We start from the raw sequence: 23803 nt of genomic DNA on the forward strand, positions 1-23803 counted from the left end.
CTCCTCTCCTCTCCCCCCCCCCCCTTCCGCCCCCCATAGCACCTCTGCCCTGCTCAGGTTGACCCTGCTGATCTCATCCGAGCCATGGGGGAAGGATAAGTAGAGCTGGGTACCATCTGCCTAGCTGTGCTGGTTGGGTTCCTGGCATCCGATCTGCTTCACCTAGTGAAGGCAAATATGACCAGAGTCAGAATTGAGCCTTGGGGGGGAAAGGTGGGTGGAGGTGGTATCACAGGAGGGAGAGCCAATTTCCATGCTGCAGGTAGCCAAGTATTAAACCCATGTTACAGCTGAGGACCAGCAAGAGAAACTTGTCCAAGATCCCCCAGGGCTGGGGCAGACCCTGTGGCTACCAGACTAGCAGCCTCACTCCTGCATTAGTTTGCCCCTTACCCAGAGGGTGGTGTGTAACTCCAGCAGCTTGGCTCAGTCCCCTGCTGAACGTTCACCCCGGGCAGCGGAGGTGGGGTGGTTTTCCCAGGGCAACATGGGACAATGGTGCCACTGTTTGTATTTCCCAGCCCCAGCCTGTGGAGCGGGTCAGGGAGTGAAGTGGTGCCTTGGTCCAGGTCCTTGTTGGGCCGCTTCAAAGGAAGTGCTTTGCTTTATGGTGTCCCCCAAGGATCTGTACTGGGCCCAGGGCTGGTCCACTTATTCATCAATGAGCTGGAAAAAGGGGCAAACAGCGAGGTGGCAAAATTTGCAGATGATACAAAACTACTCAAGATAGTTGAGTCTAAAGCAGACTGCGAAGAGCTACAAAGGGACTTTACAAAACTGGATGACAGGGCCACAACATGGCAGCTGAAATTCAATGTTGATAAATGCAAAGTAATGCACACTGGAAAACATAATCCCAACTATATATATAAAATGATGGGGTCTAAATTAGCTGTTACCATGTAAGAAAGAGAGCGTGGTGGATAGTTCTCTGAAAAAAGCCCCTCAATGTGTGGGGGCAGCTAAAAAAGTTAATGTTGGGAATCATTAGGAAAGGGATAGATAGGACAGAAAATATCATATTGCCTCTCTATAAAGCCATAGTATGCCCCCATCTTGAAAACAGCATGCAGATCTGGTTGCCCCAGCTCAAAAAAAGATACATTGGAACTGGAAAAGGTACAGAAAAGGGCAACAGAAATGAACAAGAGGATGGACAGCTTCCCTATGAGGTGAGAATACTAAGACCTGGGACTTTTGAGCTTGGGAAACAAATTACTAATGGAGGAGGGATATGATTGGGGGAGGCAAATCCTATAAAAGCATGATGGGTGTGGAGAATGTACATAAGGAAGTGTTATTTACTCCAGTTCATAACACAAGAACTAGGGGTCACCCACTGACATTAATAGGTAGTGGGTTCAAAACAAGCAGAAGGAAGTATTTTTTTCATACAGTCAGTGGAACTCTGCCAGAGGATGTTGTGAAGGCCAAGACTACCAGGGTTCAAAAAAGAATAGCTAAGTCCATGGGGTGGGGCGGGCGGAGAAAGGGGAAGGAGAGAGAGAGAGAGAGGTCCATCAATGGCTATTAGCCAGGCTGGGCAGGGATGGTGTCTATAGTCTCTGTTTGCCAGAAGCTGGGAATGGGCAAAGGGATGGATCACTTGGTGATTCCCTGTTCTGTTCATTCCCTCTGGGGCACCTGGCATTGGCCACTAGCAGAAGACAGGACACTGGGCTGGATGGACCATTCGTCTGACCATTCTTAGGAATGGTGAACCTTGCACCATGGCTGCTTCGAGACTGCTACTGCAGCACTGGGGGTGGGTGGTAAACGAGGCTGGCAGAGAGTAACTGCTTGGGAAAAGGCCACGCACCCGACGCCCAGTCTGGGTAGCGAGCTGTTCTTCTGCCGCCTCCTGGTCTTGCTTGTAAGATCCGTGGACCAAGCCCTCTCCCTTCCTGGGGTGGATGTAGCACACCTCGCATGGGGGGGAGGAGGGGTCACCCTGCTCCTGCTTGAGGCCTGTGGGCACTACTTCAATACAACTCATTATCAGGTGAGGCCAAACAGCTGCAGGTTGTGTAGGGCAGTGTTTAAAAGTAGCTTCTCTATCTTTACCCCCCTCCCTGTGAGATTGGAACAGCCTCTGGCTGGCGTGAGAAGAGGTAGGTGGGTATCAGCTCAGGTTTTCTTAAACCAGGCTGCCAGGAGATCACAAGCCCCCCCCCCAAATGAGGGAGGATTTTAACCTGGCCAGGCTGAAGTGGTTTTACTGAGCAAAAACCCCCTCTCGCCTCTTGACAGGTTTGGCTGCCGCTACCGTCAGTGACCCTCGCTTGCAAGGCAAAGGCAGCGCTTCGGTACCGTTTGGGCCATGACCCAGTTGCAGCAGGAGTGGAGGGAATTTCCCCTTCTCTTGGGCCTGGGGTTACACTTGATCCTGCTCAGTCCTACTCCCTGCACCCAGTAGGCAGGTTCGCCTCCCCCCTCGGGCAGATACAGCTGGCTCAGCAGAAGTCTTCCGGCGCCCTTGCTCTCCTGTCCCCGAGCGCTGGATTAACCAGTCAGCAGAACAAAACCTGTTGCTGCCAGAAACGACCACGCCCTGGTGCTACAGCCGTAGCTCGGGGCAAGACCCTGAGGGTCAGATTTCTAGCCAGGCTCAGACCCCAGGAAGGTGCAGATGGAGGGGGCCTGTTTCACACACAGCATGCGGCACAGCTCGGGGGAGCCCTTTGGAGAACCGGACCCACCCACTCTCTGCCTCTGTCTCCCCTGCTGTGAGACACAGCGCGCTCTGCCTGGTTTTCTTAGAGCGTAAGCGCTAAAGGGCAAAGAGGGGCTGGGCGTTTACACAGCAGGTCCCAGCCTGCAGGTGCTGCCAGCGGAACCCAACGATCCTGCTCTGGCCAGCTCCCTAGGCCTAGATTGATGCGGTCAGTTTCCTGCTCCCCAAAAAGCAGAATCCTGGAGGTTAGCCTCCCCATCCTCTTAGCACAGTGCTCTGAGGTAGGCAGGGCTGGCCCTTGCCCTGTTAAAAATCAATTATCCTGCCCTGAAGCTACTACCTAGCCAGCCCCCCTCCCGTAGAGCCCTCCCCATGCAGGGTTCCTGCATCCAGCTCTATCCCCCCAGGGAACCTCACACCAGTCTTTTACCCGGCTGCAGCCCGCGCTTATAGCCCTGCCGCTCGGACGCCTGCTCCCCGCCCGGGGAGAGGCCATGCCCAAGGCAGCACGACACAGAGCAGACGGAGACCCTTCTGTCCAATTCCCATTTATTTCTTAGCGACCTCATCCCCGAGAAGAAGTCCACTAACTCCTGAGCAACTCTACCAGGCTCTACAGAGAACCCTTGTGCCTGAAGCAATAAGATCTGGAGCAGGGGGGAAGACACACACAAGCTTCCAGGACTTAAATTAAAGTTAAAAAAAAAAAAAAAAAAAAAAAACTAAGAAAAAGCCTCTCCCTGCCCAAACTCTTTGCAGTGCACAGCTTGAAGTCAGTGGCATGGCTAGGGGGGAGGGGAGGGGTGCAAACACAGCATGGGAAGAAGGAGGGGGGGGTAGGTTCCTGCTGCAGCCCTGGCTTTTACGTACACCCGTTCCTACGGCATTCCCATGCACATCTCCTTCCCCGCCCCTGGCATCAGAGCTGCGAGTACAGGGAGTTCTCCATCTCCGGCGGGAGCTTTGAGTGGAAGGAGGCGAGGCCGACGCCGAAGTCTGCAAGAGAAGCAGAAGGGAGACCCATCAGCGCTAAGAAATCCGCCAGCTCCCGGGCGGCTGCTCAAGAGGCTGTGGCGAAGTGGGGCATTGGGTGCATGGCCTCCTAGCTTGCGTGGGGCCAGCGCTCTGGCTTCCCGCCCCGCGGTTGCAGCTCAGCGGAGGCCATTGCGTTGGTGTAGAAGGCGAGCTTCGAGCCTAGCTGGTGACCAAGAAAACCTGGTTGGGTCCAATCCAGCTGCCTTTGGGAGCTTGCAGAAAGGCCCAGGCCGTTATCTGCTCCAGGCACCTCGACTGACTCTGAAGCCTGATAAGTCCAAGGCCATTGCAGTTTGGTAGAACCAGCCCGTTGTTCTGGGCTTGTGGGTGCAGCTGGCCCCTCTAGGAGCACTTCAGCCAGGACAGCCGGGCAAGGGGCAGGTTTCCCAGCCAAGGGGGAGGATGGAGTTGGTGCAGCTCTGAGACACGTAGGGAAGCAATTAACGTCAGGGGCCATTTCTTGGGCAGCTTTAGCAGGGTCCACATCTCTCCGGACCCTGTGCATTGGGGCAGCGTCCCCTCCCTAGATCAGTCAGAGACACGTTTTCCTCCCCCCGAACCTCTCCAAGCCAGGCTCCTTGCTTCTCCAGCCAGGAGAGGCAAACTCCAGCGCTGCCAGGCTCTGGGGAAGGGTGTGACTTTGGGAAGCTGGGCTATGACCCGCTCCCACTCCAGGAACACTTGTTATGCAAAGGAATCTAGGCTGAATTCTGGGGTTCAAGATCCCCCGATCAGCTCCTCCCACCAGCAAGCAGGGCAGATCCCCGTCCCCCAGCTCCCCCCGCTGCAGCGCACCCATCTCTCCATCCAGCCGGCCGGGCAGGGGCGGATTCTTGTGCTGATCCTCAATGTGCAGCGTCATCTCTTCCCGCGAGGCGCTGGAGAACGGGCACTGCATGCAGGTGTAGCGCCCTCGCGTGTGCTCCCACACGATGCGGCTGTTGGAGGAGTGGCCTGCAGCACAGGGGGTGGAAAGCGTGTGCGTTGACTTGCTAGTGCCCGGGGAGAGCAATCGCACGGCCAGCCCCTTCCCCCCGAGAGGCATGCGCAGCTGTTCACCACCACAATGGCAGCACCTGGGCCACGCCCCCTGAAACACACCCAGCAGCTGATGGCCGTGGGAATGGGAGATCCAAAGGCCAAGGCAGGCAGCATGGTACATTGGACTGCGATTCAGGACGCCTGGGTTCTATTCCCAGTTCTGCCGCTGACCAGCTGGTCCCCTCCCGCCCTTGGTCTGTCTTGTCTCTTGAGACGGTGCGCGCTTTGGGGCAGGGACGGTCTCTCTCTGGGCAGCACCCGGCAGGGCGGCCTAGGTCTCTGGTGCCTCTCGCTGCTACTGTAACGCCCGTAACACAGAAGAGGAACAGGGGGCTGGGCCAGCGGCTGTTCCAGTTTACGCCCCAACGGGCAGGTCATTCCCCTGCCCAAAGCCTTCGCTACCACACGCTTGACTCGGCTGGGGAAATCTCAGCCTCCCTGGTATCACAGTAGAACAGCTCATTTCCCACGCCTCCCAGTTTTGGCATGGGGTCCAACAGGGATAGGCCAGGCTGACACCGCTTCCGAGAGCTGCCAGGCCTCCGAGATCATCCCTGCTCTATACAGAGTGGAGGGGAGCAAATGATCAGAGCCCCCAGAAACTGCAGGGCCACTATCCCTCCCCCAATATCAGGGCCAGCACCCCATAGACACACACTAGCACCACGGCACACGGCGTCGGGCACAGGGTAACAAAGCCAGGCCCGCCCAGGGTTGGGTTTCAACAAGGAGTCTTGTCCATTAAGACACCACCGCAGCTGTCAGTCCCAGACAACTGCCTCTCACCACCAGTTCGATTCCCCCCGCCCCGGGCAGGCAGCACCCTCCCGTCTCAGCTAGAGATACGTCAGCAGTTTAATACCAGGCCTCCGTACTATGTCCCTTATCGAGGAGCTCGGAGGTCTCCATCCAGTGACTGAGCAGTCTTGACGCTGCTAGCGTACAGGCAATCAGGGCATAGGGCTGCAGGTTAGAACACCAGAACGGCCAGACTGGGTCATCTCCCCCCAGTAACCTGTCTTCCAACAGTGGCCAATGCCAGGTGCTTCAGAGGGAATGAACGGTTATTGGACTAAGCCATTCAACCACACGTATTGTGGTTGTTTTGCCCCCTGGGTGGTGCCCTTGGGCCTTCCAAGGAGAGCCCCTTGCTGTCCTGTGTGACATGGCTAATTCAAGCCCTCCCCCCGCCCCCCTTGGGTTCCCCAGTTCCCAGGGCAGGTCACCCCCTCACTGCACAGCAGCACCACCCAGTGACCAGAGAGCAGCCCAAAGCCGAGAGGTGCCGAACTAACCTGAAGTCACACCTGAGCCAAAGCATGGGAGGCGTGGGCCGACGCACACACCTGCGAAGGGAATCGAGGGGCGAGACAAGCATTAGGCCTTCCCCTCCCTTGGCTGGGGGGGAAGGGACGCGACCAAGAGGCCCTGGCTCGGATCAGCTGCAGCTGCCACTGGCTTTTCAGAACAAGGCTGACAGGATCAGGGGGCATCACTCCAGGCGCTGCCCCCGCAGGAGTCCACGGACAGTTCCAGGGGGTGGAAGTGGGACAGAGATTGGGTGTGGGGGGGGCGGGGGGAGCTGAAGGGCGATTTTTTTTTTTTTTTAAGCACAGGGAGTGACTTTCAGACTGGAGCAAATGAGAGCCAGGAACACGTCCCGGTGCCCACTCCATCTGCAGGTTTGCCAGGGCGTTAGTTGGGCAGCAGTCACAATAGCGGTCGCCGGGGCGCCTCCTCCGTCAGCTCCTGCGCCGAAGGGGTCCCCAGCGCAGGCCGACGACGGCCATGACGGGAAAGGGAGCGGGGCTCACCAGCCGAGCACGGCGGCCACAGGCTGGTGGGAGGGAGCGAGGGAGGGAGGAACAGGCCAGGGAGGCGTCACGGCCTCGGTTACAGAACGAGAGGCGAATTCTCCGCTGGCGTGGTATCTCTGTGGAGGCTGGTGGAGCCAGCGGAAGATTCAGCCCAATACACCCCCAGGCCTTGGCAAACAGAAGGACAAATGGGATCATGCCTCACACCCCACGTCCGGGGAGCCCGCCAGGAGAGACGTGGGCCTTGCTCTCAAGTTTCCCCATGGAGCAGCTTGTCTGTGGGGGGTGAGATGTTGGGACGAGGGGCGGAGAAATGGCCACTGGAACCCACCCCATGGAGCCCGGGACAGAGGGAATCTGGGCGCTTGCGCAAGTGGGATCTCTCTGGTTCTCAGGGTGGCAAGGGGAGGACAGGGCAGCTGGGGGGTAGCGTCCTCGGCTGGAAGTGCCTCCCCGCCCGCCTGTGGGTTCTGGCAGCAGCGGTCTGGGGCGAGCCTGGAAGGAGGTTTGCTGTAGCCTGGGGGATTCCCAGCTGAAGACGACAGATTTTACCTGCTGGCCCTGTGTTCTCACCTTGACTTTTCTTCCACACAGCGTTGGAGACGGGGAGGCCTTGGCTGGGCAAGTACGGCCTGAGGCGATGCTGAACCGAAGCCTGAGGTAGGCTGTAGGGAGAGGGGTGCATGTAGGACAGGAAAGGCCCCGGCACCGAGGAGTGAGGCTGGCCCGAGAACCGGGTCAAGGACGACGGCCCGAAGAGCGAGGGTTCCAGCAGAGGGAACGGGTGGGAGGCCGGAGAGACCAGGGGCATGGACTCCAGGGAGCCGTGGAGACTAGTCGGGAGTGAGGCTGGCACGGCGGTGGAGACAGCGTCCATGCTGGGGAGGATGGCTTCTTTCTCCATGTGCCGGATGACGCTCTGGAGTTTGGGCAGCCCCTCCAGCGGCTTGGCCGGGGGGTCCTTCTCCAGACCGGAGGTAGCAGGTGGGGTGGGCCTCTCGGCTTTCGGCGCCGGAGCCGGGCTGCTGGCGCTGTCGGAGCAGACGTGCAGGTGCTTGAAGAGGGAGCGGTGGGTCCGGAAGCGCAGCAGGCAGTTCTCACACCTGGGGAGCGACAGGAGAGGGCGAGTCTGCAACGGCCCGGCCCGAGGGGAAGCCGCCGGCCTGCAGGCTCAGCCGAGCGGACCAGGAAATCTCTGTCATGGAGAAAGGAGCCATCCCAGGCACATGGCCGGAGTACAGGTCTGGGCCCAAACCCACCAGACCCCGCTAAGGTTGAGCCATTTTTTGACCCGACCCTTCCCCCGAAACCGGAGCCAGTGCTGCAGCTGCCTCTTGCCCCTGGGGTTGGCACAGCCGTGCCAGCGGTCGCGTGCCCCTCTCTGGTCAGCTGCCACCCCCTGCTGCACTGCCCATGTTGTGCGGCCAGAGGTGCTGCCACCTTGGCAGTCACGCCGCGGCCGGTGGGAGTGGAACAGGCAGTGGCTGCCCAGACCCCGACCCTCGGAGGCGGGACCCGTTGGGCTGCGGGACCCTAGAGCCCAGAGGACAAAGCCAACGCCGAGGAGGGAGAAGAACTGGCCCATTGCTTGTGGCGGGGCCCTTGTGGGATCCAGAGGGACAGCACGGAGCGGTTCCCCAGGAGAGAGCCCCATTGCTTGGCACAGTGTCGCCAGTGCCCTGGTGAATAGCCTGGCGGGCGCAGTGCCCTGCCTAGGAGATCTGGGGGCTCTGGACAAGCTGGGACCAGTGAGAGGGGTCAGTGAGGGAGGGGAAGAAGGGGCCTTATTTCTGTGACCCAAAGAGGGGGACTTACTTGAAGTAGCGGTTTGGCTTGTAGTGCACCTTCATGTGAGCCACCAGGTCCTGCATGCTGGGGAAAGTGTCCGTGCAGCCCTGGGTGGGGCAGTGGAATATTTTACCTGGCAGAAGAAGAAGGGCAGAGGGGTCAGTGAGACACCCACAGTCAGGTCCACCCTAGACATAACATTCTCAGCTTATATTGAGGGGATTCTTTATAACCAGCTATGCAATGGTTAGGGAGCCCAGCCCCTTTGACACGCACACCACTCACCGCTGTAAACACACTCGGAACTGCACTTAACGTCATTCCGGTTAACGTTGTTACATCGCTGATCAATCAGAGAACATGCTCGTTTAAAGTTGTGCAATGCTCCCTTATAACATCGTTTGGCAGCCGCCTGCTTTGTCCACTGCTTGCAGGAAGAGCAGCCCGTTGGAGCTAGCTGGTGGGGGCTTGGAACCAGGGTGGGCGGGCAGCCCCCCTATCAGCTCCCCTACGTTCCCTGTGCGGCAGGCGCCCAGCAGGCTATCAATTGCCGGCAGTTCAGCTGTCCCTCCTCCCACTGCTGTGTGCTGTTCCTGCCCTCTGCCTTGGAGCTGCTCCCGGGAGCCTCCTGCTTGCTGTGTGGAGGGGGAAGAGGGAGGCTAATGTCAGGGTGTCCCCCTCCCCCCTGCTCCTGCCCCCCGTTTAACCCATCTTCCATAGAGCAGGGGGGATACGACGGACTCAGGACGGAGGGAGCTTGCTGATCTACTTAAAAAGGCAATGTACTTAGAGTGAGGTCAGCGTACTTAAAGGGGTAAAGCGCATCTCTTGCTCTCTCACACAGGGTGAGAGTCTCTGTCTGCCATGCGGTCTGCCCTCCCTTCATTCGTGCTGCATTGTAGAGTGTGAGGCTACAGTAACAACGTGTTAACCCTTGAGGGCTCAGCCGAGTGCTAGTTCATCATTTAGCAGTAAGGCATTCCCTGGGAAATAGCCCACCCTCTGACTCCATCACCTCAACCAAGCTTCACAGTCATCATTGCTGTGTATGGTATTAAATTGTTTAAAACTTATACTGTGTGTACACACACACACACACACACACACACACACACAAATATAGTCTTTTGTCTGGTGAAAAAAGTTTCCCTGGAACCTAACCCACCCCCCACATTAACATTAATTCTTATGGGGAAATTGGATTCACTTAACATAGTTTCACTTAAAGTTGCATGTTTCAGGAACAGAACTCCAATGTTAAGCGAGGAGTTAGTGTATTTGCAAGGGAGGGCAGGGGACCTTGTTATCACAGCAAGGGAAATTTCAACTCCCCACCCCCCAAAAAACCCAAAAATCAACCCCCCCTCAGGTTAATTGGACAGTTTACGAGCAGCGGCTCGGCAGCGAGTGGCTAATAAGATGAGGGGGTGCGGGGAGGGGCTTCGGAAGAGAACCTGGGGGTGGGGAAGTTAGTGAATTAGCTTCTCCTCGGACAGCCAAGGGGCAGATTGGATCTAGCTCTCAAGCAGCCGGAGCCCATCAGTGAGCGTTTGTACAGTCAGAGCCAGTGGGCTGAGTGTTTGGGATCAGGGAGCTGCTGTTTGCGAACACTTGGCTGGGCGAGTGCCGGTTCACACTGTCTGGGGTGGGGGGTTTATAGCTACGAGCTCCCATTCCCACGTACTGCTATAAAAAGTTACGGCCAGAGCACCCAGCGTCTCCCATTGTTCCTTGTTGGAGCAACTGAGCACTGAGCTCCTGGGAGAGTCCAGTGCCTGTGCCGGGGCCAAGCCCCCGTAACCCCGGCCGTTATCACTCGACGAGTTTGCACTCTCCCTGCACACGAGTTCCAACCAGCCAATCAGTGGGTAGCAAGACCATGTGACTTCAGTGGACAATCACCGCTCCAACAAATGCTCATGCGCAACCCACAGGCTGGAGTCTCTTCATGATCTGCTTAGGGGGGAGGGATAGCTCAGTGGTTTGAGCATTGGCCTGCTAAACCCAAGGTTGTGAGTTCAATCCTTGAGGGGGCCACTTAGGGATCTGGGGCAAAATCAGTACTTGGTGCTGCTAGTGAAGGCAAAGGGCTGGACTCAATGACCTTTCAAAGTCCCTTCCAGTTCTAGGAGATGGGATATCTCTATTAATTATTATCATCATCAAGAGCAAACCAATGCAGTAGAACAGCCGGGTTGATGCCCCAGAGGAAGCACTGGGAAGGGATAACAAGGCCTCCACATCTCAGGCATCCAGCCTGCCCTAGCATGTGGTGTCCTGACACCCCACCCCTCGGCAGCAAGGCCCCCCCTTCTTCCAGCACCCCGCTGGGATGATATGCAAGCCAGGCCTTACCCTCCAGGGACTGGGTGGGTCTGTAGTGGACTCTCATGTGATCCATAAGCTCCTGCATGCTGTGGAAGGCCAGTTTGCAGCCGTAGCTGGAGCACGGGTAGTGCTTCCCTGGAAGGAGAGAGCCACGGGAGTCATTTCTCTCCCAAGCCCCAACAGCTTCCCTGCCTTCATGTCCTCCCTCCTCCCCAGAACGCGTGCACGGCCTCGCTGGTCCTTCCCTGCCAGCCTCAGAATTAGCTGGCTTGGGCCAGAGACCCTGCAGATGTGAAACATAGCGGGTTCACCCAGGAAAGGGGTGCAGATGGTGGCAATGGCCGTTTGCTCCCCCCACAGCATACCTCACCCCTGACCTGGTGGGATCCCCAATGGCTCATTGAGGCTGGGGCTCTCTGCTGAGATGAGCAACCAACGGGGCCAATTCACACCGAGCGCAGGGGTGATGTGTGTCCCTGATGAGACCCACCGAACTCATGTCATACAGGCAGGGACAGCTCTATGTATTTTGCCGCCCCAAGCACGGCAGTGAGGCAGCCTTCAGCGCATGCCTGCGGGAGGTCCACCGGTCTCGCGCCTTTGGCGTACCCGCCGCCGAATTGCCGACAAAACCACGGGACCAGCGGATCTCCCGCAGGCGCGCCGCCGAAGGCAGCCTGACTGCCGCCCTCACAGCGACCGGCAGGGCACCCTCCGCGGCTTGGCGCCCCAGGCACGCGCTTGGTGAGCTGGTGCCTAAAGCCGCCCCTGCATACAGGCTGCTGAGTGGTCAGATGGCAACAGTTTCCAGTCCCCATCGGCCTGGGCTCTGCTTGGTCCAGAGACGAAGGGTCCAAAGCTTCAGTTCTCCCTTAGAAATATTCCATCACGTCCCTTTTCCCCGCCTCCTTCTTCCCACCTCTGCCTCTCTCCTGCCACTGCCTGGTCTCTCTCCCCTGCTCCAGGTAGCCACTGCTTTCCCTTGCCACCTCCTCCGGCGCCACCCCTCTGGGTCTTCTCGCGGGACAGTTCTCAGGGCGAACAGGAAGAGTTTAGCTGATTAACCCAGGAATACAGTAAAGGAATCTGGCCTGAACCCAAACTCCTTCCCCTTCTCTAGTAAGAATCCCAGGTTAACATTTAAAGGGACAAGTTCGAATTAGTCTCCCTAAAGAAAACGGATGAACAGTTGTGCCCCTGAATATACCTGGAGCGGTGCCCTCTGCTGGAAGAGAGTGGACCTGCTGGGATCGCAGTTCTACCTCCCCCTCCCCCCGGCCCCCCATGCACTGCTACTCCCCGAGCTCACCTGGGAGGGGTCTGCGCTTCGGGAGCCGCAGGTCCTGAGCTTGAGCCCCGCTGCCTCCACTTCCCGTTGGGTGCATCTGGCTGCCCGACACAGCCGAGTCATTGTAGCCTGCTGGAGAGATCCAGAATTACGACGCGAGCGTGGCCACCTGAGACGAGCTCCCAGCAGCCTGGCGAGGCTGAGCTGCAGTCAAGAGTAGCGTTGCCCAGGGCATAGCGAAGCTCTTGCCAATACCAGGCGGAGGCCATCAGACCAGGAGCGCGTTCGGCACAGGGGGTATTTCAGCGGTCGTGGTGGTCTCCGCGTTCTGTATTTCGACAAGGCCATTGTTGGGTGCCACTTCCCTGCTTCTCAGCGTTTGGATTCCTTTTCACGCTGAACCTGGGTGTTGGGTTTTTATTGGAAGCATCTAGGTTTGTCTACCTTGCCATTCAAAACCCGCGGCTGGCCCGTGCCAGCCGACTCGGGCGTGGGGGGCTCGGGCTACGGGGCTGTTTCAGTGCGGTGGAGATGTCTGGCCTCAGGCTGGATCTAGGACCCTGCAAGGTGGGAAGGTCGACACTGCCATTAAACAGCCCCTTAGCCCGAGTCAACTGGCACAGGCCAGCCGCAGCGCAGACCTCCGACATTGCGGCCTTGCTTCCTGATGCAGGCTCTCAGCCTGAACGCCTCGGAAAGGTTTGTGAACCGCGTTGGGAGGGAGCCACAGCCAGGCCCCTCCACAGGGCATCTGGGGGCAAAGAACCAGCTCTTCCACTTCCCACCCAAACCCAGGGTTGTGAGTTCAATCCTTGAGGGGGCCACTTGGGGATCTGGGGCAAAATCAGTACTTGGTCCTGCTAGTAAGGCAGGGGGCTGGACTCGATGACCTTTCAAGGTCCCTTCCAGTTCTAGGAGATGGGATATCTCCATTATTTAAATTTTTTAAACCAAGGCCTCAAGGCTATTTAAAAGCCAATGTCCAGCTCGTGCACTAAGTTCTGAGGCTCCGTTTGCTCTGCAGCAAAGAACTATTCTTGGCAATGAGCTTCTTAGCCGCTGGATCCAAGAAGGGCAGGTCCAGAACAGCTCTACACACGGGCGTCTCTAGCCTAGGGACGATTCCTACAGAGCACATGCAGGAAGCACTTTGGACGTCAGAATTTTCGTCGACCCAAATGGATTTCCCCACCCCCACCCTGAAAACTAAGGTGATACACTAGATCTTCACCACCACCAGGGCTATGCCACGGTCCAGACCTGGGATGGGGGCGGACGGGCGGGGAGGGGAGGGGGGTGTAGGTCCACATTCAGATAGTCTGAACAGGGCTGGAAATTTTTTCAAGTGGGAAAAGCATTTCTTTCCCTGTTCTCCCATAATTCCAAGAGAGACGCTGGAGGGGTCTTTCCACCATCTTAGTCTGATCTACTGTGTCACCTTGCCTGCCCCCCCCAGCCAAGCCTGAAAGATTGGAGCAGGAAGGTTTCAGAATGGGAAGACGGGGGTTGGAAGGGAGAAAGGTTGGCGTTCGTCTAGTTCACGGCCTCTATGGAACCGGACGAGGGACATGCTGTCTTAATACAGGTGGGAGGTGACGGCCGAGACCTAGAGGTGCGCTTAGCTCCTTCAGCAGGAGAATTCTGCACGTGGGTCCCGATAGCCCACGTTTGACACCACCCTGACCAGAACCTCGTGGGGCAAACCCACGCAGCGGGGTCAGCTTTTGTGTTACTGTGAGCGGGGACTTTCCACTCATGGACTCTGCAGCCTGCCACACGCGCACACTGCCCGTGGCTCTTCCCTCTCATGCCAACTGCCTTGCAACCTGCATCCACCCTCCCCATCTCCCACCGACACTTCTGCTCCCGCGGAAACGTATTTACCGCCCAAGGAGAAGGAGGGCAACGCCGCGTCTTTCTCAGTCTTCAGGGCTTTGCTCTTGACGGGGCCGGGCGAGGCGTAGTGCTCGTGGTAAGCGAGTGCCGTGGCGGAGCGGGCAATGCCGGGCACTGGCGAGGGGCTCTTCTCCTGGTGATGCTAAACCAGACACAAGGGGACAAGGTCAGCTGTGCACAGAGAGGTCTCGTGAACGCGCAAGACCGACACCTCCCCTCCCCAGCTGCCAGCTGTGATGGACGCAAGCAGGGGAGAACAGGCAGGGCTGGGCCCAGAGATGAGCAGGGAAAAGGTTCTGTATGAGGAGAGGCTGAAAAGGCCCAGGGGTGAAGAGTCTGGCGAGGGATACAAAGCAGCACATGGCCTGTTGGAACTGGGAGCCCTCCACATCCTCTGAACCCCAGGCCGGCCGCCCCCAAAAAGCAGGGTCTCCTCTGCCCCCAAACCACTTGCTCCTTCAAATATTTTCGTTTCCCCTGCCCTGCCCCTCCCGAGCGTGGCATGGGAAAAGCTGCCGAGACAGCAGTGACCAATTCCGCCCCCTCCCTCCGCCTATCTGCTATCAGCTACTGGGGCATGTGGGTGCCAAGGACGTAGCTTTACCACTACCTGTGGCCGCAGGACCCATGGGGGCATCAGACTTCCACAGGGAAAAAAAAAACAGGAGGGGAGAGGCTCACAGGGAAGATACGAGAGGGAAGGGGAGGCACGTTAGGGAATTCTCCTAGCCCACCAGCCTTCTGCTCTCCCTCTCCGGTCACTCTTCCCTGCCCCTCGTTCCCCACCACCAGCGTGGCTGGAACGGGGCTGGAGGGGGGCAACGGCGGGGCAGAAGGCCCTTGGGGTGGACAGGAGAGAGCGGTGCTGGGGAAGGAAAGGAAGGGGGAGCTGCTGGAGGGGACAGCTGGTGGTGGTGGTGGGGGGGAGAATTGCTGCTCCTGCAGGGCCTGGTGAAGGACCTGCCCCGATGAAGCTGGGTCAGGCTCTGGGCATGAGCAGGTGGCAGGGGCTGTGAAGGTGGAGGCCGTACGGCTCTAGGGTGACCAGACAGCAAATGTGAAAAATCGGGACAGGGGGTGGGGGTGGGGGTAATAGGAGCCTATATAAGAAAAAGACCTAAAAATCGGGACTGGCCCTATAAAATCGGGACATCTGGTGACCCTATACTGCTCCCTCTGGCCAGGGTGTGGGCTGGCAGCACCAGTCAGGAACAAATCACGTCAAACCAACCGAATGTCCTCCTTTGACAGCGTTCCTGGCGCAGCGGATAGAGGGGAAGCTGCAGATGGGGATATCTTGATTTTAGTAAGGCCGTCCCACATGAGGCTCTCATAAGCACACTAGGAATTACTATAAAACGGGTGGTTGAAAGACCGCACTCAAGGAGTAGTGATCAGTGCCAAACTGGGAGGGCGTTTGTAGGGGGGTCCCACAGGGGTCAGACCTGGGTCTGGTACCGGTCAATATCATTAGTGACTTGGATCACGGAGCGGAGAGGATGCTTATTAAATCTGAAGAGGTCACAAGCTGGGAGGGGTCGCCAGCACTTTGGGGGGCAGGATTAGAATTCAAAACGACGGTGACAAATTGGAGCATTGGTCTGAATTCAACAAGATGAAATTCAATAAAGACAAGTACAAAGTACTCTATGTAGGAAGTGCCGGGGGGAAATCAAACGCCAAGTACAAAGTAGGGAATGGCTGGCTAGGTGGTCGTACCGCTGAAAAGGATCTGGGGGTTACAGGGGATCACAAATTTAATAGGAGTCAAACTATGTGATGCGGGTTTGAAGAAGGCCAATATTCTGGGGTGTATTAACAGGAGTGTTGTATGTAAGACACAGGAGGTAACTGTCCCACCCTACTCGGCACTGGTAGGGCCTCAGCGGGAGGACGGTGTCCAGTTCTGGGTGCCCCACTTTAGAAAAGAGGTGGACAAATCGGAGAGTCCAGAGGAGAGCAACAAAAACGATAAAATGTTTAGAAAACCTGACCTCTGTGGAAAGGTTAAAAAACTCAGATGTTTAGTCTTGAGAAAAGAAGACTGAAGCGGGGACATGATAACAGTCTTCAAACATGTTAAGGGCTGTTACAAAAGACGCTGTTGATCAGCTGTTCTCCATGTCCACTGAAGGCAGGACAAGAAGCAATGGACTTAATCTGCAGCCAGGGAGATCTAGGGTAGATATTAGGGAAAAACTTTCCAATTCTCAGGGTAGCTAAGTTCTGGACTAGGTGTCCAAGGGAGGTGGTGGAATCCCCGGCACTGGAAGTTTTTAAGGACAGGTTGGACAAACCCTTGTCAGGGCTGGTCTAGGTTTACTCGGTCCTGCCTCAGTGCAGGGGGCTGGATTTGATGATTTCTCAAGGTCCCCTCTTCCAGCCCTGCTTTTCTAGGATTCTCAGTGCAACAGGTGGCCAGGCATGCTGGCGGCCGAGCTAAACCCAGGATCTTGGCCAGCCTTGGCCAGAGCCCAGGATAGTCCTGAAAACCAGGAGACTCTCACAAAACTGGGCCACAGGTCTTGTCAAACAAACAAACTGGACATTGTTCTGTGGCTGGACCTCAAGAGCGCATCGTAAAGGTTACGGTGTTGAAACGCCGTGTATTCGGCAAGGGGTCCAGCCCGCAAGTCTACACAGCAACGAAACAGCCCAGCGAGCCTGAGTCAACTGGCACGGGCCAGCTGTGGGTTTTTCCTTGCTGCATAGACCTACCCATAGTCTGTGCATCTAGCCCGTACCCCCATCTCTGACAATGCAACGTTGCAAGAACCTCCCTAGTGGACAGTTTGGGAATAATATGCCCATGAGGACGTTTTTCCCACCCTCTGGCAGTTAGAGGTGGGGTGTGTCTGGAAGCAAGAGGGCTTTTCCCCCCAGGGATGTTCTAGGTCTTTGAGCTCCTACGCATTTTCTCAGGATTCAGATCTTCTGCAGAGCACCCCCAACAGGCCATTTTTCAGATACCCTGCATTTGTAGGATAGCCTGCTCCTCCCAGCCAGTGCATGCACCCAAACCCACAGTGCAAGCTCCAACAGATTGTATTGGCCTTGGAGGCACGCACCCACCAGCGGCCAGTTTTTGCAAAGTCTTCCCCACATGCAGCATCGAAGACATCAGCGAGCTCAGCATCTGCAGCTAAGCTCCTGCCAGGAGTACATAGATCAGCTGCAAAAACCCCTTCACCGCCCCACGGAAAGGAAGGCGGGTCAGATGCGGGAGACACTGGCTTGATTGGTCATCTGCCTGCCAGGACAGCTGACGACGGAGCAGTGCATTGTGGGAGCCTGCTTTATCTTTCTCTCCCCCACGCCGCCAGGGAAATCGGCCTTCCCTATGAAATCGGCGTTCCCTACGTGGGTCCCAGCCTAAGCCTATTAGAAACAGACCATCTTGAAAAAGCCATTTTAAGTTCCGCTGGCTGCAGCGAGGATGAAGGGCTGGGGAGCGACAGCTGTCAGGCTCAGACAGATGGGAGCCGAGGCAGGGAACAGCGTGTGTACAGCTCACCATCTAAACGAGGCCAAGCTGCCAACTGTATTTCCCCAAAGCTGTCGGAACAGAGCAGCCCTTCAGGACAGAGCGGAGAACAACCACGTCGGTCTCAGACGGTCCGGCCCCGGCCCAGTGGATGCATTAGCCTTGGAAACTCAAGGCTGTGAACGCCTCTCTCGTGTCAGGAACTGGGCTGTTCCCCCACCTGCGCAGGGAGGCAGCGGTGGGAGTTAGAGGACAGCGTGTAGGGGACCCCATGCCATTCCATCAGCCCCACCTCTCTCCATGGAGGGCTCAGGGCAGCCCAGCTACTTGGGGACAAGGAGGTGCCAGAGCTCATCCTTTGCTCGGACTCTCATGCAGGGATGAAAATCTAACGCCGACACTGCTAACTACAGGGCGGGTCCAGCTGGAGACCGATGGGCCAGTCCGCTCCGGGCACAGCGCCCACCACTACGGCATGGGATGCTGGCGCTGGATTCCTAGTTTGCCTGGGCAGATGTCCTTGGACCAGTGGGGCTGCTTCCTCCCTTGGCATGGGCGTGTAGCTCTAGTTCACATTGGCACATCAAGAGCAGGGCAGCGCCGTGGTGCAACTCACTAACTTGTTTCCAGGAGAGCCTGGTGTTTACTCTGTACCAGGCCTGAATGCAGCCAAGTACCCCACAGCCCTGACCACTGGGGGAGGGTCACATAGGTGGCTCCAAGGTCTCCTTGATCCTGGCCTGCCAGTTGTGGACACTTGTCACAGGCCAGTTCCTAGTGGGACCATTAAACTCATTTTCATGCAAACCAGTAGTCAGATGAATGATTTTTGATCATTATTGCCCTGGGCAGGATCTGAACCCATGACCTAGAGGTGCAAGGCTCCCTACTGCCAAAATCCCCTGGATACCCGCCACAGCCCCCGAGTATCTCATGTGTTTCTCCTCCCAGCACCCAGTGAGGTTTGACATTTTACCGATGACATGCCCATGGTCACATGGGAAGCCTGTGGCAGAGCGAGGAATTAAACTTGGGTCTCCCAAATGGCAGGCTAGCACCCTAACCGCTCCTCTCCAAAGGGCCACCGATGGATCCCTCACTGCCAGGCCGCTTGCAAACCACCGGTGAGTGTGGCACCATCTGTGTTTAGTTCGGTCCTTGGGGCAGCTGGTACCGCACAGAACCAGACCCCCCCAAGGCACCGCTGATCAGCAAGGCTGATGGCGGGCAGAAGGTGGTCCTGCTTTGTACAGAGGCAGCACAGTGTCAAAGCCTGCTCTGTGGTACACAAAAGAGCCTGTTTCTCCTCCTGGCCGTGCTGCAATGGAGTTGGTCAGTGCTAGGGACTCCCCATGTGGATGCAGGCCCAGTACAGTGACAAGCATCACAGACCAGGCCAGCAAGAGATGGAAGGGGATAAGGACCTTGCCCCAACCAATTAACACGTCGCTTCTAAACCCAGCTGCACCGGGGAGTTCTCAGCAGTGGGGATTGAACCTGGGACTGCTGGTTCGGAAAGCACGCCCCGCCCCACTGCCTGAGTTCACAACGCGGACAAAGGACATCCGTGGGATGCCCAGCAACTTCCCATTTGCAGGTACAGTGCAGGAAAATACTCCCAGGCTATGGCTCGGTGACCTCTCACCTTCTGTTCACCACAAGCAGTTAAGCACTGGCAGGATTGGGGCTGAAAAATGTACTGATCTGAGCCTGGCTGCTTAACTTTGGGGTTTGTATTTAAAACAAAACAAAAAAACCAACCACCATATCTGGCTATTCTCTAGCTCTTTTCATCAAGAGAGCTCAAAGTGCTTTACAGAAATCACTATCCTCCTTTTGCAGATGGGGAAACTGAGGCATAGGAAGGCAAAGTGACTTGCTCCAGAACACCAGACAAACCAGTGGCAGAGCCAGAAACTGAACTCCCAAGTCCCAGTCCAGTGGCCACCTTGCCTTCCTCTTAGGCCAGATGTCAGTTTTATAGAGTTAGGGTGCTCAGCTTGTTCGCTTTCTGGTTTGTGGGGCCTCTTTGCAGCCATCGGCAATAGTTTCATGCTACCTGCCCAGTCTGTGCCTTTAAAGCCAGAAACTCCCTGGGCTTGTCTAGAGGATTTTGCTGCCACTACATGAGAGCAGTCATAGGTCAGCACAAGGAGGCTGCTGCTGCTTTTACTTCTCCTCCTTAGAGGCCGGAAAAGGAAGGTTCTGGGAGGACAGTCAGGGAGGAGTAAGGACAGAGCCAGAGGGGTGTGTGCAGTCAATAGATGCATATTTGGGACCCATCAGGTGCAAAGGCCTTAGGGCCCAGCAGCTGAGGTGCCTACAACACTTGCCTGAGAAGTGGTACCAAGGACAAAGGTGAGTGATCACAGCACTCCAGCTCCACTGGTGGCAGTAGTGGGATGCCCTTACCTTCCTAGTGGTAAGAGTAAGGCCTCTTATTGGCTAGTTTGGCTGGCAGTAGCTGGGATGCAGGGGCCTGAGGACTACTCAGAAGTGACCCTGACACATTCCAACCGTTTCCCTAAATCCCAAAAAGGGGAACAGACAGGGCATATGGTGAGACGTAGGGCACCTCACAGGGCTATGCATCTATCAAGGATGCTTTGGGTGGTCCCTGGACCAAACCACTGACCCCAAGTGGAACCGAGCAGGCTACAACCACCACACACAAGCAAAGGGGGAAATCTTTCAGTGGGGCGATTGGGACTCGGTAGGCTCAAAGTGCCTCTGCCATTCCCTCCCACTCCACCCTGAGAGATCAGACCTCTCCCCCAACTCCATACAGGGGCTGGAAATTCTATGCTCTCTACACTCTTAGGCTGGGGTTTTCCCCAGGCGGCCGAAGAATTTTCACCCCAACCCCCAGTAGGGGTCTGAGGCCCCAGCGGGTGTTCGCTTTGCACGCCGTGAGCTTTTCAGCGCATCTCCTCCTTTGGAAAGGTGAAGTAAAGAGACACAAAGTACCATTAGCTATAGCATCAGCTTGTGGGTCTGTGCATGTGCTCTCAGCAGTTTCTGTTGGAAATCCCCACCTCACAATCTCTGTACAATCTCTGCAGGGGTAATTTTTTTAAAACAACAAAAGGGAGAACTACCAGGTCAAAAAAATCCCTACGGGCCAACATTCAAATGACCTCCCGGAGGTAGAAAAAATAAAAATGCTGCATATCAGACAAGTCTTAGGGAAAGTCAATCATTCAGCCCAACCTGATCAGTCCACCCTGGACTATCTCAAAGGCTGGTTTGGCTCAGCCCCACGGACACGCAAGAAACAAAGACCAACAATCACCTCCAGCGAGAAGTCATCTAAAAGCGTGTAGAGAATTCCACAGAGATCTACACTGAGGGATCACGAAGGCTGCATCACTGAATCATCCGACTGTACCTACAACGTTAGCTCTGCCCCCTACCCCCACTTGCACATGTGCCTTAGGGTAAAGGGTTAAGTTTTCCAAGAGCACTTAAGAGGCTTATGACTTAAATCCCATTGAAAGTCAACTATACTAGGCACTGGACGGACTACATAAGTGACAGTCCTTGCCCCCAAAGAGTTTACAAGTTAAGAGATAAGACAACAGGTAGGTGGAACAAACAAGGAGCAGGAGTGGGGGAGGGAGGGGACAGGACAACATATGGGCACAGTCCTTGAAACATCCTGTATCTAGTCTTGGGGTAGTGTGAACCAGACACACTGAAAGTAGGGTTACCATATGTCCATATTTCCCCGGACATGTCCGGCTTTTTAGTTGTTAATTGCCGTCCGGGAGGATTTTTTAAATATATAAAAACGTCCAGAAAATACAGACGTATGATAACTCTACCCACTGCCCCCTCTCCTCTTGGGGTGTCAGCTCGCTCAGCCTGCGGATTGCAACCCCCCCGTGCTGCTGCAACCCTGCGCCCCACGGCTAGGGGCAGTGGCGTCTCTGCAGCCAGCTGCTGGTGCGGGGGACCCGCGGCTGCTTCTCCCTCCTCCGAGCATCCCCCGCGGCTCTGGCAGAGCCTCAGTCTCCCCCCTCCGTCCCGGCCGTGCAAGGAGCTCCCCTGCCAGCGGTCCGTGCAGCCGGGGCGGGTCCCGGCGCAGGGGAAAGTTTCTCGGTGCATGGCGGCTCCCGGGAGCCCGAGCTCCCCCACCTGGGAAGGGCCCGCGCTGCAGCGCCTCCCACAGCCTGAGCTGTCGCAGCCTCATCGGGTCCGGCTGGGAGCGGGGTGGAGGCTCCCCTGAGGGAGGTGAAGGGTGGGGGACTCTGAGGTGGGGGGGATTCTGAGGGTAGGGGGCTATGGGAGGGGGTGGCAGGCTCTGAGGCAGGGGCTGTGGAGAGTGGGGGGCTGTGGAGGGGGTGGGCTATGGGAGGAGGTGGGGAAATGAAGGGTAGGGGTTATGGAGGGAGGTGAAGGGGAGGACTGAGGTGGGGGTGCTGTGGAAGGTGGGGGCCGCTATGGAAGGTGGGGGCTATGGGAGGGGGTGGAGGGCTCTGAGGCAGGGGCTGTGGAGATTGGGGGGCTGCGGAGGGCAGGCTCTCAGGTGGGGGGGCACTGAGGCAGGAGAAGGCTGAGGATGGGCCCTGTGGAGAGCAGGTGGCTCTGGGGTGAGGCCTGGGGGGTCCAGCAGGCGGGCAGGGAGTGGCTCTGGGGTGAGGCCTGGGTGGGGGGTCTGGCGGGCGGGAGGCAGCAGCTCTGAGGTGAGGCCTGGGGGGATCTGGCGGGAGGCGGCTCTGGGGTAGGGTTACCATATGTCCGGATTTTCCCGGACATGTCCAGCTTTTGGGTCCTTAAATCCCCGTCCGGGAGGAATTTCCAAAAAGATGGACATGTCCGGGAAAATAGGGAGGCATGGTAAGGGGACCGCCTCCTCCCCGGGCTCCAACTTTCCCTGCTCCCGCCGCTCTCCACTGCAGCGGGGGCTGAAGCAACTTCCCCAGCGCAGCAGCAGCAGCGGGGGGGGAGGGGAGGAGGAGGGGGAATGCGGGGTGCTCAGGGGAGGGGGCGGAGACTTTGGAGAAGGGGCGGAGTTGGGGCAGAGCCAGGGGCGGAGTTGGGGCGGAGCCGGGGCCCCGAGGAAGGGCCTCTTTTTGCAGTATTGAAATATGGTAACCCTAACTGAAAGTCTTTGGTGTTCTAGGTTTATCCCCTGTAAGCTAGTAAGATGTAAGTTGCAGAATATTAAATTTGGGAACAGCATGTGACCGATACAAGACTGTATCATGATGCATATACACAAAAGGGACAGAGTTAAGGATATATGTCAAGGTTAGCACAATATTAAGGTGGAGTGGCTAAACTGGGATGTTAAAAAGCACCCGTTTGACTTTGGAGCACAAGCCCCACTGTACGTCAATAGGATTTGTGCTCCCATCCCCCGTGCAAGTTGCACCTGCAACAAGACAAGGGCTCCTCATTCGTTGAGCCCCTGCTCCAAAGCTTGCTTTAGCAAATGGGCGTCTTTGTATCAACTTCATTGGGCTTGGATCAGGCCTGAAGCGTGCCTTTCGCACCAGTGAAAAAAACAGAATTCCTGTTCTGTGGGAAATTCAGACATTTAGAAAAAAAATTATTCCAATTGGGAACGAAAAACCAAAGTTTCAGAATTTCCGACAAAACAAAAAGTAAAAATTGATTCAGGACCATCAAAATATTTCATTTCGATAGCATCTAGGGCAGCCAGACAGCAAGTGTGAGAAATCAGGACGGGACAGGGGAGTGTGTGTGGGGGGGTAATAGGAGCCTATATAAGAAAAAGCCCCAAAAATTGGGATTGTCCCTATAAAATCGGGACATCTGGTCACCCTAATAGCATCAAAGTGTTTCTTTAGTATCGTTTGATTCATTAACAAGTTCCCACAAAACCGTCTGGATTTCAAAGGAAAACTGTTCTGTTAAAAGGTTCCCCACAGCTCTAGCGTAAACCTCCAGGCGCCGAGCACAAACGGTCCAGCCACATAACTCGGCACGCGCTGAGCCAACGGTTACCTTTTGCACGGGTGCCGGAGGAAAGGCTTCCATGCGTCCAGCTGCAACCCCAATGCCAGTGACAGCTCCAGGAGGAGCTGGAGATGAGGTAGGGTTACCATATTTTGTGCCTCCAAATGGAGGACACTCCACCGGGCCCCGGCCCCGCCCCCAGCCCCGCCCACGCCCCCTCCCCAACTCTGCCCCCTCCCCAAAGTCTCCGCCCCCTCCCCTGCTTCCCGCGAACATTTAATTCGCGGGAAGCCTGAAGCAGGTAAGGGGGAGTGTGGGGGGAGGAGGCGCGGCCCAGGCTGGCCCCCGGCGGCTCCAGCCTGGGTCGGCTCGGGCCCTGGGGTGCCGGCCCCGGCCGACCACCCCCGGCCCGCCCAGCACTGCCGGACCCCGGCGGCCCAGCGCACCCCCCCGCTATCCCGGACCGGCTCCCAGCTCCGCGACCCCGCGGCCCAGCGCACTCCCCCCCCCCCCCCCCCCCCCCCCCC

General features: G+C 56.9%; 1 protein-coding gene across 4 annotated transcripts in view; it reads right to left on the minus strand.

Annotated features, from left to right (window-relative positions):
* Nucleotides 1-3209: 3209 nt before the first annotated feature.
* The window catches only part of ZNF414 (zinc finger protein 414), a 26089-nt gene continuing 5495 nt past the window's right edge, over nt 3210-23803 (minus strand). For 2 of the 4 annotated variants that reach the window (XM_034755427.1, XM_034755424.1), the window contains exons 2-9: nt 13856-14009; nt 11993-12103; nt 10711-10818; nt 8383-8488; nt 7141-7670; nt 6046-6096; nt 4505-4663; nt 3210-3670 (exon numbers count right to left, since the gene is read on the minus strand). In XM_034755427.1, coding sequence (XP_034611318.1) covers nt 3594-3670; nt 4505-4663; nt 6046-6096; nt 7141-7670; nt 8383-8488; nt 10711-10818; nt 11993-12103; nt 13856-14009 — 1296 coding nt within the window. In that variant the 3' untranslated portion in view covers nt 3210-3593. The remainder of the gene's footprint in view (nt 3671-4504; nt 4664-6045; nt 6097-7140; nt 7671-8382; nt 8489-10710; nt 10819-11992; nt 12104-13855; nt 14010-23803) is intronic. The other 2 variants (XM_034755426.1, XM_034755428.1) reach the window with 2 other exon arrangements.

This window comes from Trachemys scripta, chromosome 22 (genome assembly GCF_013100865.1).
Source record: "Trachemys scripta elegans isolate TJP31775 chromosome 22, CAS_Tse_1.0, whole genome shotgun sequence".
Classification (NCBI taxonomy): domain Eukaryota; kingdom Metazoa; phylum Chordata; order Testudines; family Emydidae; genus Trachemys; species Trachemys scripta.